General features: G+C 35.9%; 1 protein-coding gene across 1 annotated transcript; it reads right to left on the bottom strand.

Moving 5' to 3' along the window:
* Positions 1–1,750: 1,750 nt before the first annotated feature.
* On the bottom strand, positions 1,751–4,628 carry LOC114246024 (uncharacterized). Its single transcript, XM_028178397.2, has 3 exons — positions 4,059–4,628; positions 3,444–3,704; positions 1,751–2,142 (listed from the first exon to the last, which is right to left on the bottom strand). The coding sequence occupies exons 1-3, from the start codon at positions 4,626–4,628 to the stop codon at positions 1,891–1,893; spliced, it is 1,083 nt and encodes a 360-aa protein (XP_028034198.2). The 3' UTR covers positions 1,751–1,890.
* Between the last annotated feature and the right edge of the window lie 9,723 nt (positions 4,629–14,351).

Below are 14,351 nucleotides of genomic sequence, written 5' to 3'. Positions count from 1 at the left end.
AAGCCGCTCAATTTTATTAGCTATTAGAATCAGACAATTTATAAAAAGTCTCGAATATAGTAAGAATAGCAAAACATGAATTCAATAGCAAAATCAAAATTTCAATTACATAATATCACATTTCATAATATTTCGCATAAAGTACCTGAAGAATCAGAGTGTAACGTACAGTGGGTTGCAAAAATGCATTAAAATTTGAGTAAAATGTATGATCAATTTAACATTACCAAGTATATTTGGTTACTATTGATCCTATTCATGTTAAGAAATATTAATGGTATTATTATTTTATTGTAAAAATGTGATGTAATTTATGATACACATGTTATATAAATGATTAATATATTTTTTGGAAGTATAATACAATACATTTATTGTATAAAACAAGCAACGCTTTTTTTTTAATTCAGGATGAAATTTCATAATTCATAGATCTTAAAATATTCATGTAGTTCTGCAACCAATTGTACATCTCGTTAATAATTTAATTTTCATCAAATAAATCTAGAATATTTATGTTTAAAACACTTATTTTTAAACTGAAAATATTGTAACAGATTTGAGCGCAATGATTTGTTAGTGATTCCAAAAGCGAGTGACATTGTATGCGGTTTAGATATACATACACGAATGTTGTAAAAGTGTGTTTCATATCGTTTGACCTGTGTGCTTAGTGCGAGTTATTTAACGTTCTCGATAGCGTAAAAGTTAGCCCAATTTTGGATGCAGTTGGAACAGCGCCCCTAGCGGCAAACGTAGGCAAACGTTCCCAAATATGAGCTAACTTTTACGCTATCGAGAACGTTAAAAAACTCTCACTAAGCACACTGATGAAGCTCGTGTCGGTGAACACATGAAATTTTCCTACCAAACTATGTATTGATTTTAGATTTGTAATTATGTGCGGACTGTATGAAATCGTAAACGTTTAATATATAAAAACATTTTATGTAAGTTTCTTTGATGCCCTTTCTATAAGTGTGTGTAAATATTGTAAATATATCTCGTGTCGTGTTATCAAAGAGCGATTAATATTTTTAAGCAAGGGATTGTAAGCGCTGTGCGATGTTCGAGCCTGTACCCAGGTCGATGAATGTCACTAGAATCGAAGCCGATGGAACAAATAAAGTTATTTCTTTTAAAGTTATGTTTTTTATTCACTACGAATCTTTCACTTTTTCTGATGCGAAGGTGTTGTGAATATTCTTGTATATGGACGGAAGAAAACGGAATTGTTTTAACTTGAAAAACCCAACTTTACACCAGAGCTGTAAAACTATTTAAAAAATTCATGACTCATTATTTATAGATAAATAGAAAGTTGAAAATGGGTATGAAATTTGATGAAAAAATTAATCTTAGGAAAACGAGACCTAGACTGTCCCAGACCATTTGTTCGAAACGGTAATTTATTTATACAAGAATATGGTAAAAAGTTAGCCCAAAATGTAACTTACGACGACATTTCCGCTTCCTCCCATCAATATGTAAATTTCTTCTGTCATAGAATTAACTTCTGTCATAAGCTTAACTGTCATATAGGTAATTTAAATGACGAAAGATTTTAGCTTTACAAATTAGTTTTGTATTAGGTACAAAAAATGTCCAGGGATTCGATTAATTATGGAGAATCCCAAAGTGAAGATTGCGAAGCTAGTTCCCGAGGTCCGTGGAATTAATCCGGACGCTCTATTTTGGCGTTTATTACATACCTACCATATTTTAAGTTAAAGGTCAGTGTGGAACAAAAACGACTTCAAATAATAGCTTTAAAGCCTATTGACATGACTATTATTTTAGAAAAAATATTGCTTAAAGCATGTATTAACCACGGACCCCTAATAATGTACCAAGCATCGCTCTAAGAGTTGATGTAAATTAAAATAAATACTACACAGCAGTCTGTTGCTGTCTCCAGAATTCTTCTCGGTTTTCTAAGAACCTGATAGCCTCTTCTGCTTGCTTCAACACCTTATCGTTCTTCTTATCCGCTATAGCCAAGTCTGGATTCTTTATCAGATTCTCAAGGTATACTTTATCCGACATCAGTTGCCCTAGCACTGGCCTTGAAGACTTTGATGATGAGCGCTTACCGGATTTCTTTACTACTTTGACCGCTCCGATTGTGTTTTCAATGGCTTCCTGTAAAAAATTGCGTTAAATATAAATTTCGTGAGTGGGAATAATGAACAAGGATTGATATTTTTTTTTGTAATCTTACATAAAACTTGTGTCTAGTTTCGTTGCGAGCATCAATGTGAAGTTGTAGTAATGATAGCGGCGGATAGACCGCCAGAAATCTGGAGCTTAGAGCGGCTGTAGGGATTCCATATTTTGGAACCCAAATGTTTGTTCTTACGGAAAATAAAGCATTTATCTATTTATATATCTTAATGTTATTGGGTCTATGTATGTAATACGTTTCACTTACATAAAATTTATGAACTAGGGTATCAAATTGTAGACCGGTGAGAGCGCTATAATTTGGTCACTGGTCCCGTATACTTAACTTCAGTGACACGTAATGCTTTGAGTTCATCTACTCATCGCAGACAACCATTCCGATATGAGTACGGCATTAATAAAATTGGCTAACAATGATTATAATGAATAAACTAGCGAAGGTAATAGATAAATTGCAAGGATATCACAAAGCCGAAATTCTAGAAACATGAAAATTAGGTTAAAGCGATTAAACGCGAATGTAAAGAGTATTTATGCAACGATCACCTTTCATATTGTTATTTATTTCCGGACTAAGACAACATAGATTTGCCCGGCGTTAGCTGATAATACAGATATATTTATAAATTCTTAATTAAAAATAATTATAAATAATAATTAAAAATTTAAAATATATAGAAATCCGTCAAAGAACCAAAGTAACCGACATAGCCCTAAAGATTAGCAAGCTGAAATGGCAATGGGCTGGACATACGTGTCGCAGAACAGATGGCCGATGGAGCAGACGTGTTCTGGACTGGAGACCGCGTACCGGTAAGCGCAGCGTTGGGCGTCCCCCTGCCCGTTGGACCGATGACTTGCGGCGATATGCTGGGAGAGATTGGATGCGGAAGGCGGAGGATCGTTCATTGTGGCGGACTATGGGAGAGGCCTACATCCAGCAGTGGATAGATACAGGCTGATGATGATGATTTATAAATTCGGTGTATTTACCTCAATACGTTTTGTAACTTATTTTAATTACTATTTTCCTGCATGTGGGTACATTGACTTATGGCTCATCTGGTTCTAAGTGGTTATTGAGGTCATACATATCAAAACCTAAATTCCGTAAAGTGTAGAAATAGAGAGTATAATTATACAACTCGTGCGAGCTCACATGCGTCCTATAACCATTATAATCTCTCTAATTAATCTCTTTCTGTCTAATTAAAATACACTTGACTCTGATTGTGAAATAAATTTCGCTACATGCTTACTTGAGCTTTCTGTACACCGAGCCTGAAGTCATTCAGATCTGGTCTAGCCCGCAGTCCTCTGTGATAATGCACAAGACTCATTTCGAATTCTCCGCAATAGTATAGCGCTTCGGCTTTGCGGAGTAGTGCCTTTGCATCTTTAGGGTCAAGCTTTAGAGCTGCTTCTGCGTCGCTGAGAGCTGAACGTGGTTCTCCTAGTAGAAGGTAGCATTTGCTGCGGGCGACGTAGGCAGCCTTCTCTTCTGGAGCTAGTTCTATTGCCTGAAAAAATCGTATAATGTGTTACCTATATTTTTATTTATTTTTTATTGCTTAGATGGGTGGACGAGCTCACAGCCTGGTGTTAAGTGGTTACTGGAACCCATAGACATCTACAACGTAATAATGCGCCACCTACCTTGAGATATAAGTTCTAAGGTCTCAAGTATAGTTACAACGGCTGCCCCGCCCTTCAAACCGAAACGCATTACTGTTTCACGGTAGAAAAAGGCAGTGTGGCGGTACCCACCCGCGCACACACAAGAGGTCCTACCACCATTAGTAAAACATTGAGAGCTCCTGCTACTTCTGCATAAAAGAGGGCATAACTTTTCATCACACGTAAAGATTTTCTACCTTATTTACAAATAATACAGCGGTTCGGTAACGTTTCCGCATCATCTCAGCCTGTGCTAACGCTAACAGTGTGCCGGCGTCTGCTTCTGCGGGCAGCTGTAAGGCGCTGCTACGTTCGGCCTTGTCCTTTAAACTCAAAGACTGCTTAATGTCTTTAGAACCCATGACCACAGCGGCGGCCCGATCTTTATCAGTGTATAGTTCTTCTTCGCGTCTACGTTTCTCGCGTTTCTGTTTTCGTTCACGTCTCTTATGCGGTTTTATAGAACTCTTCCGGACCTTTGTCGAATGTTTCTCTTCCTCCGCTTCTAATTCACGAGCCTTGTCGGCGGACTGAGGAGCTCTCTTGCTGATAGAAGCTTTCGGTATTGGAACTTCATCTTCCTCATCACCGATGCCAACACGGACGAAACTTTGCAGGAATTCGGCATCTTTAGTTGGACCAAGAATAGATCTGGCCTGTGCTTTAGCGTTATCGTCGCTTTCCATCATACTTGGGTTTTGTTCGGTATTGGTTATGTAAGGTGTGTGAAGAGGCGTCAGTATTGACGCCTTAGCTGTCGTCGTCATGGAGATACGATGTGTTTTCGCACGCTCTTAGCACTTAACTTCACACTAGTTGTGTTGGAACAGTGGAGCAATTTCAGAATCACAAACTTTTCCCTTCGACTTGTTATTTTGATGAACGGTCTAGACATTTCATTTCTAGAGCCATCGCAAATTATCTAGGTGTAGGGAATTGTTCGTTTTTTTAATATGTATACATTGTCATATGATATGGTATGGTATAATATATGTATGGTAAAGTATGGTATGTTAAAGGTTCATACATTGTCGATTGGACAAATCCGAGTATCCTAAGGTTAACCCTAGGAGAATCCGTGTTAATATAAGAACTGGATTATATTTCTGATAACTATATGAAGTGTTGACATTACTTTTTGGCTGTGATGATATCCAATTACCAATTTAACTACCGCGATAGATCACAACAAACAAAATGAAAATTTACCTTAAACAATGAGGCCAGTGCTCGTTCATAGTTTCCATTCTTCAAATGCCCGGTTGCTTCATCACGATGTTTCTTGGCTTCTATGGGATTGCTTGTAGGCTGTTCTTGTTCTTTACCACGACCCATAGCAAACTAAAATGATCTATTTTTTAAACAATAAATAATAAATAAACATTTACTAACAATACGTTAACTGGTCCCGCGTTAAGTTCGTAAAGAACTTGTGTTGCAGGTACCAGATAACGGAAATAAATGTAAGATTTTTATTATACACATACATATATATAATATACATCCATAACCCTGGATAAGACATTTTATATTTATCATATTAATATCTTCCCTTGGCGGGATTCGAGCCCGCGACCCCCTTGTGTGGTGACCATGTCACTTACCACTACACCAGACGGCCGTTAAATGACAATGAATGTTAAGTAAAGATAAAGTGATTAATAAATATATGTAATAGAATTTGAAGTTCATTGTTCTTTTGTCTAGGTATCCCAATTTTTTTTTCCTACCTATGCTGATAGCCTTGAGAGGCTATTTCAGCTTCACCCTAACGTTTGTAGGTGAGCTCACGGGGCTCAACCGGAGAGTTGCTAACACTGACCCTAGCAAGAGCAGTGCTTCGCAGAATCTACCACCGGATCGGAAACGCGACCCACTGAGAAGATCCGGCGAGAAACTCAGTGGGCTCTGTCTATGGGTTAGTTCGCTCGTCGAGCCCTTCGTCGCAAGCGACGGGTTCGACGAGGACGGTGACCAGTGTTTGTGGTGCCTAAAAGCACCGTTAATGGATCAGGAGGATCCGTAATGACGTGCTTTGGGCGACGTCGACGGTTTACCATTCGAATCCCAATACTAATCGTAAGGTATAGGAAAATGTATATTCTATTATGTATACATTATAAAAAATATATATGTATAAATTATTAGGAAGCATATTTTTTCAGCCCACAGTTTTTAACCATTACTTTATTACTAATGTTTTCAAAATAAAAAATAAATAATACTGGTGTTGTCTAACATAATAACATAAAAATCGAAATCCTGTAATTTTATTTACTTTTGTTTTTCCTGCACGCAATGTATCCTACGGAGTTAACGGTCTGTTGTATATTTTGCTTTAGATAACGGTTTTATGTTTAGATGGGTGGACGAGCTCATCCTTGTCGAATTAGAACGAGTCTAGATAGACTCGAAGTAATTTATTCTAGATAGAATAAACCGGAACCCACAGATATCACAACGTGAATTGCAGCTTGAAGCATGATGTGGTCAAAGTCTGAATTGTATTGTATAATGGTTGTTCTATCATTCAAATCTATTCATTCTGATTAAATATTCTGATTAAATAGCGTGAACAGAATTTGAAATAGCTGAAATTAACCACTTAAGAATATTTGGAGCACCAAGTTAAGTATTCATGCAATGTATACATTCGCCATCTACTTAATATGCCAATTTTTATCCCAACTCAATATATATTATGTGTAGAAATCAATTTATTTTTCCAAGCCACGTTAAGTATTCATATATATAGAAAAACGTCAACAATATTTTCATATTTAAATGTTAAGTTCTAAGTTTTATCTTACAACGCTATTTGAAAGAAAAACGTAAAGCTTGATTTTACTAATCACCAAATTTGCGTATTAAGAGCTTTCAGCGTGTTAAGATAGGCGAAAATCATAAGCCATGCTTACATAGTGTTGTTTGGTTGAAATTGATAATTACTGCAAGCCGTCACCGACTCGAATCACTCCTGTGCTATATATAAAATATGTTTGTTAATCATACGTTATTAGAACTGTGTTACTCTGATTCACGTCACAATACATTGAAATTGATTTTTCAAAAGAATAATAAAAAAAACTCAGTCATAATTTCTAGACAGGAAACGTCTACTGATTGTATGTACCATGTGCTGTTTGTATGTGCTGTATGTGCTAATTTTTCAAGTCATATCCAGTTACAAACGTGATGTTGAAACCTCTTTGCCTATTCTATTTTTTCTATTCTATCAGCCCATGAACGTCCACTGCTGGACATAGGCCTCCCCTAAGCCTCGCCACAAAGACCGGTCCTGCGCTGCCTGCATCCAGCGGATCCCCGTGAACCTCAATAGGTCGTCGGCCCACCTTGTGGGAGGCCTACCCACGCTACGTCTTCCAGTACGCGGTCGCCACTCAATATGCTTGTAATTGGTAACGTAAGCTTTAGGAAAAGAAGAAGGAAAAAAGCTCTTAAAATACCTACTCAACAATGAAACCCTACTCGGATTGATCAACAAAATGAATGTAACAAAAACAGCGTTTACCCAGAAATAAATTATTTTCCCAATCATATATTTCCCTGATACGCCTTCAGCAAGCACCGTGTTGTATGTATTATGCAAACGTTTACTTTAACCGAACCCCGAAAACAAACGTGCATGATCGATGACCTCGGTAAACTCATGGGGCTCATAAAATACCAATGTACGCATTTCTATTTCCGTTTGTGATCAGATAAATTCATGAAATCAAAGGTAGCTAAACGCCATAATGTCGTAAAATGGATTAACAATGGCGCTATCTTGTTTAGTTAGTTGGACACGCTTTAGTATTTTCATGTTATAACAAATGCAGCTAAATCTCTAACAAATTCAGTTCAAAAAATTTATTTTTACTCTGTACTAAGTACAAATAAACGGAGTTTTATCCTTTAATATTCAGATTATTAGTAATATTCTCATTCTTTATAAATCTGCTTTAAAATAAAGAATATCGTAGCCATCCAAACAAAGTTATTTCAGCTTCTCAAACCGGGAGTGTTACTAACACTGGCCCTAGCAAGAGCAGTACTTCGATGGATCGGGAGGATTCGTAATGACGTGTTTAGAGCCGATTTTTGTAGTTTACCTGAATATTTGACAGATTGGATTTAGCTGCCTTTGATTTTATAGCCCTCAATTGTTAGATACCTATTATGGGCAATAAGATTGATTTCTAGCGGTAACGTCCGACTTTGGGACATTTTTATCTCGTGGTCACACCGAAATTCAAATAGTAGAAATATATATAAAGTAGACATAATATTTGACACTAATTTAGAAAGTGACCTATATGTAAATATAAAATGACAAATAATTTCCACTAAATAATATTAAATAGGCAGCTATAATTTGGCCAATGGACGGTCTTATCGCTAAAAACGCTACGATTTAGCGTTTTTAAATATCTTTCAGACAAGCGTTTTCAATAGAGTTTTCAGAAATCAACTTCGAGGCATGGACGCTTGAGATTGAAGTCTTAATTATATTACATAACGATTGTCCCACCGCCATTCAAAACGGAAAATGAGATTGCATCGTAATAGATATGTGCAGGATGGTGGTGCTTATCCATGCGGGATTTCCATACGCTAGAGCAAATTTCACTGGTAACAGACCGCAAGTAAAACTGAGTTTATTTTAAAAAAAATCATGGGAAAACTAAAGCATACGGTGTTAAAAATTACCGCCAGAAACTGTATAATTGCTATCCGTACTCACTCAGTCTTGAATTGCAGAAGTTGGCTGGATGGTAACACCAACCCGCTCTGACTACATCACAACTCTAGTACCACTAAATTATCTATAATTTTATTATTTAATATTTGGGAATATATTGATAGAAGTATTCGAATACAGAGTTGAACTTTCGTGTTTCAACCTATTTCACCGTCCTTATCGCAAGATCTTTGTTTCAATGTCCTAATTGTCTGTCCTTCAACAATATCGAACTACAAGCTTGATTTTACTACAGTAGTGTTTCACGGTAGTGTAGTTATTTGATAGTTTTTATCGACAATGAAAAATTCGGGTTTACGTAAAAAAAAATCTAAACATCAATCAATCTAAGGCGATGGTCTTTTGATTCAGTAGCTTTTGTTTAACCATCATATTAGTGAATGCGAACCTAGGAGATGTGCCAGATTGAAACGCTTAGCGAACATTAATAGCATTCTAGTACCGCAACGAATTAGTTATGTAAAAATTAATAAATATTTCGTTAACGAGTCGATAAGAGGGTTATCGTGTCGCGCCGTGAATGGTATGAAATTGTCGTTACGACGAACCTATTCATTATTGTAATAACTGAAATGAATGAATAAATGAGATGATGAAAAGAAGAAAATTCCAATCTGATAAGTTCTGAATAGAAGGTATTTCGATGGTATTGGCATAAGGTTTTGAATATAGAGTTTACACGCTTGTGACGACTCTATGGGATCTATATGAATCCTCCTTGAAGGCTAGGTATCACAAAAATGGAAACCGAAGGAACGTAATTCTGAATTTGAAACTCGATCACGCCCCATTCGCATTTACGCGGAACACGTAATACTACTAAATTAAAATCGCTTTTTACCACTCATATCGCATCATTCCAGACCATTCTTTAATATTGTGAAGTGCTCACCTCCGTTCACGGCTGAAAAACGTTTACCGCTAGTGAGGACGAGGACTTGGAGAATACCTGATGAGTTACAATTTTTATATTCTTTGATTTAGTGTGCGCGTTCCGCCACTTCAGCGTGTGGATAAAATATCGCATAATTTTGAACCATTTTCTGACCACACCCGTGGTATAGCTATTTACATGCCACACCAGTATTACTTATTTAATATTTTAGTCAGACGAGGTATTTAACAAAAAAGATTAAAAATAAAACGAAATAATCGTGTTCGTTTTGCAAAAATGCAAAACTCGCCGACTATAACCGGCGTCGGCCATCATAACTGTAGCATCGTAGCTATCCTCATTATTATGGAAATTATTCATGCAAAATAGTATTGTCTGAGATCACGGTATGCCTTATCGTAATGCAGAAATTGTGGTGCATAGTAATTTGATATTGATTATTATAAAGTGAGTTGTTAAGTCAATTTATCCAATTTAACGGTAGGCAGCGGCTTGCTCTGCCCTTGTCATTGCTGAAGTCCATGGACGACGGTAACCACTCACCATCAGGTGGGCCGTATGCTCCTCTGCCTGTAAGGGCAATAAAAGAAAAAGAGAAGGGGCAGCAGCATTCTCTGGTTATACAATTGAAAATTCAACCTCATGTCTCAAGATGGATGGAGGAATTCACGTTTTCATGTTTCTAGTTATCCAGTCACCACTTTATACCAGGCGAGACCTGAACTCGTTCATTCACTAACGCGATGAAAAAAACAAAAGAAGGTGTTTTATATTGGTACCATGCCAATATCCACTTAATACCCGTTAAACTTTCAAAGTCACATTGGGCATAAAAACAAAAAAAAATGGCGGCTACAGTACAGCATTCAATTGTTTCGCTGATGACCTTTATTGGCTTCACAAATCACAGAATTCAGTCATTGATTTTGGGTAAATACCTAAGCAATGTTAAATCATCAAATGTATTGATTGAGTCCCCTCAGGATCTCATTACCAAAACGTAACGAATTATACTTAATTTGTTATGCTTTTGTGTACAATCGGAGCTACATCGTGAATCACGCGAAGCCACAATATCGTGGCTTTACGACCGCAAAAATAATGAAATTAGAGACATATTATTTCGGGTATTAAACGAGTTTTACGACATCCGTTTGTGAACATAACGTTTTATATCTATTTTCCTAATATTAAATATCGCTTTCAGCTATTCCATAAACTTCTCGGTATTCATTCAAACTGTTTATATATGTACCTAGAGGCTCTATAACTTTACCTAAATTAAAAGAGATAATGCTGTTTATAATTTAAAGTACACATTATTTTTTGAAGTCCGCCAAGACATTCGTTATTATGTTATAATATGTTTGCTTAATTATTGGTTGTGTGGTGATGGGACTTTCAATATAGCAGCTCGCAATGGTAGTTCCCAAATTCTTACATATCGCACCTTTATAGACCTTTATAGAGACTTCTAGGTACTTTGAAATTTCTGGATTTCGACTTTAATTCAAAAATTGACCTAGAACGACCTTTTTCAGCGACTGTTAACAATCAAATGATCAAAAGTAGCTTATAAAGGGACAAACTTATCTATCGGTCTCTTTCACTCCGCCCCCCTCCTCTACGTCTTTTCGGTTTGAAAACTTTATTCGATGTTTTCCCAAAAAAACACATATTTTGAGTTGGGTCTCTATAATTCTAAAGGTGCGATATTTCGATGTGAGAACAATGTACGATGAGACAACCGATCTACAATTCAATTAAGATTTCTATGTAATTTTTAATTGATACTGTAAGCTGACGAGCGTGACGCATCTCATGGTAAGTAGTCAACATCGCAAATGGATATCAGTAACAGCTCTGTTAGCACATATGTATGCCAGTCTATAGTACTACAGCAATAAATTTTTAATTATTATAATTACATTATAATTTGCTTCAGTGTGCAAGGGAAGATAGAACGCAGACATTTCGCGACCCAGAACACTGTGGGATCTGCGCGTCTAGTGATTTTAACTGTTTTACTTTCAATATCGAATGTATTAGATAAAATAAATACTTTTTCGATCGTAAATGTTTCCGTGTTCGTGTTGATGTCCTGTGTGAGGCAATGAGTTTGATTTAAAGAGTACGTGGGGTACCATACAAATACGACAGGTCTTAGAAACGGTAGCTGACCTTGCGTTATCAAGTCTCTAATACACTTAATATTTAAGGTATTTTGGTCTCAGTAGTCGTTTTAAAGGGTCATAATAAAAAAATCTATCGAAAATAAAACTTACCTAATGTAATTTGTGAAATGAAATCTGTTTTTATAAAACTGTTCACGAAAAATCCATGAAAAGCATATTTATTGAATATAAATTTCTTAAAACATTATTGATTACATTTAAAATGATTAGATCTGTTTATTTTCGTTCGGCAAATGAAAGGTTAGCGCTCGTCCGAGCGGGTTAGCTTTCAGACAGGGTAACTTGAAACTGAACAGTGGTTCGGTAGTTTTCCCGCCAACCTCACTAATGAAAGGGTTGGTTCACACCCAGCGATCTTGTTGAACACGATTTTTTAATAGAGGTACGATTTTACAAAAAAATGTACTACATTGCGCATACACGCAATGTACTTAACACTTTTCCGTAGACCAGGATCTCCTAAGGTGTCCGATTTTTTTTAACACCGGTAATAACATAGCCATATTTCTAACCCCACAAAGTTTCATAACAGAAATTACATTATACTAGTAATATAACTTAAATTATAAAGATTCTAGCATATTACTGATTATATTAGTTATAATCGACTGAAGTAATCCGACGTTTATATTCTTAATGCGATTACTACTCTTTTATATGTAATTTATTGTGTGTGAATAAATTGTATGATAAATTAATAAATACACCATTGCTCTGTAAACAAAGTTAGATTGAAAAGAGTTAATTTAAAAATGTAGACGAAGAAACCTTACGGAGAGAAAATACCTTAGATACAGAATTGTTCGCCTTGTAAACGTTTTTAATAATGCGTAGTTGCATGTCTGCTAATTCTTGCAAGAAATTCTTAGGAAAAGTTAATTTTTATTTACTTTTCGCATTATTAGGGATTACGCAGCTCCGTGTTTGTTTCGGTAAAGGAATGAATCAAGTCACGCAATGTCAATAGAGCGGGGCAGAGGCGAGGGGGCAGTAGCAGGCAGTTGATGGCCGATAGATAGTAGACTGTCAGAACTAAATTAATCAGCAAAATCTTTGATGTATTATCTATACTAATATATAAATCTACAGTGGTTTTTACGGATGTTCCGTTATAACTACTGAACCATGCATCCGATTGACTTGAAACTTGGTGTCCATTTAGGAAATACATGTACTTAATGGATAGGCTAATATTTATATGAGTGTTGTTGGACTCCCTAATAATAATGACAATAAATAATAATGTTAATTTTAAATGCCCAGCGAAGCGGGCGAGTACGGCTAGTGTGATCATAATAATATTATGTGTCAAGATGTAAAAGTCTACTTTCATGCCGTAGTTTTCCATGAAATTCAATATTTTGTAGTAAAAATGACTAGGAGCTTTTTAAGTAATCTTGTACTTTTCGTTGTTTCTTTCATGCGCGAGCATCATGACCAATTGAAAAAAGCATTAAATATCTAACCGCATTATTTAACGGTAGCTAAGTTAGGTACTAAGTTAGATTACCTACATTTCAAAAGAACCTCATATCTTATGAAGGATGGTGGCATTCATGTTTTAATCTCTGTGATTTTTCTTTGGTAAATCAGCCCGCTCGGTACAAGTACCTATATGACCTAAACTTATCGTGAAAACTTCAATTACCTAGTCTAATAACGTTCTAGAAGGGTTTTATAACATTAATCGTGCAAAATTTTTCAGTTACGTTATTATGTTTTTTAAGGATATTTTACAAAACATTAAGTATCACGTAGAAGTTTGCACTGATATTTTTTTTACAAAATAAACAAATCATCTTTCATAAATTACAATTAGGAATGAATAATAGACTTGAAACTTTCCAATCGAAAATAAAATCTAATAATAAGTTATGAAAACTGCATTAATTCAAAACGCCAACGTAATGTCTGTATTCCTCACGCGGTTAAGTTCAAATTTGTAAATCATTGTATTATTTATATTTTTGTGAACCGAGGCTATGATTTGATGCACGCGAGTCTGTCATAACTGTAATTAATATCGTAGTAGGAAAGGGGACAACGGCATGTTTATTTCAAACATTTTCTTATCGACTGTAAAAGCAGGGGCCAGATAACATGCCAAGGTATGCTTTTATTCGTGTCACACAGGAATTCGGAGGATGTAAAACATCATAGCTTACGATTATAATGGATTCTGTTGTAAAGAGTCTTATTTTACTTTGAGTAATTTTTTTGACTTTTCACATTTATTAAGGAAAATTCTAAAATGTGATAAATTTATGCATTTTTGTATAAAGTCACGTGTTGTCGTTTCTTAGACTTCGCTTTTATCCGGGACTGTTTTGAGCTTCGTTTGAAGAAAATACAAGGAATAACGTTCAAATAGGAAATTCATTGCTAGTTTACTTAAGAATTATGTAGCGTGAAGATTCCAGCTCAATTCAAAAATCAACATCGAAGTCGTCGTGGCCTAAAGGATAAGACGTCCGGTGCATTCGTATGTAGCGATGCACCGGTGTTCGAATCCCGCAGGCGGGTACCAATTTTTCTAATGAAATATGTACTCAACAAATGTTCACGATTGACTTCCACGGTGAAGGAATAACATCGTGTAATAAAAACCAAACCCGCAAAATTATAATTTGCGTAA

Source organism: Bombyx mandarina, chromosome 04 (genome assembly GCF_030267445.1).
Source record: "Bombyx mandarina strain Sakado chromosome 04, ASM3026744v2".
Taxonomy (NCBI): Eukaryota; Metazoa; Arthropoda; class Insecta; order Lepidoptera; family Bombycidae; genus Bombyx; species Bombyx mandarina.
This window is presented reverse-complemented; position numbering and strand designations above follow the sequence as displayed.

Excerpts from the sequence above, each read along its gene's own strand:
- LOC114246024 (XM_028178397.2), bottom strand. The coding sequence starts at position 4,628 with ATGACGACGACAGCTAAGGCGTCAATACTGACGCCTCTTCACACACCT. Across the intron at positions 3,705-4,058 it reads CTGTATTATTTGTAAATAAG|GCAATAGAACTAGCTCCAGA; the intron begins GTAGAAAATCTT and ends CGATTTTTTCAG. Across the intron at positions 2,143-3,443 it reads TCGGTGTACAGAAAGCTCAA|GAAGCCATTGAAAACACAAT; the intron begins GTAAGCATGTAG and ends AATTTTTTACAG.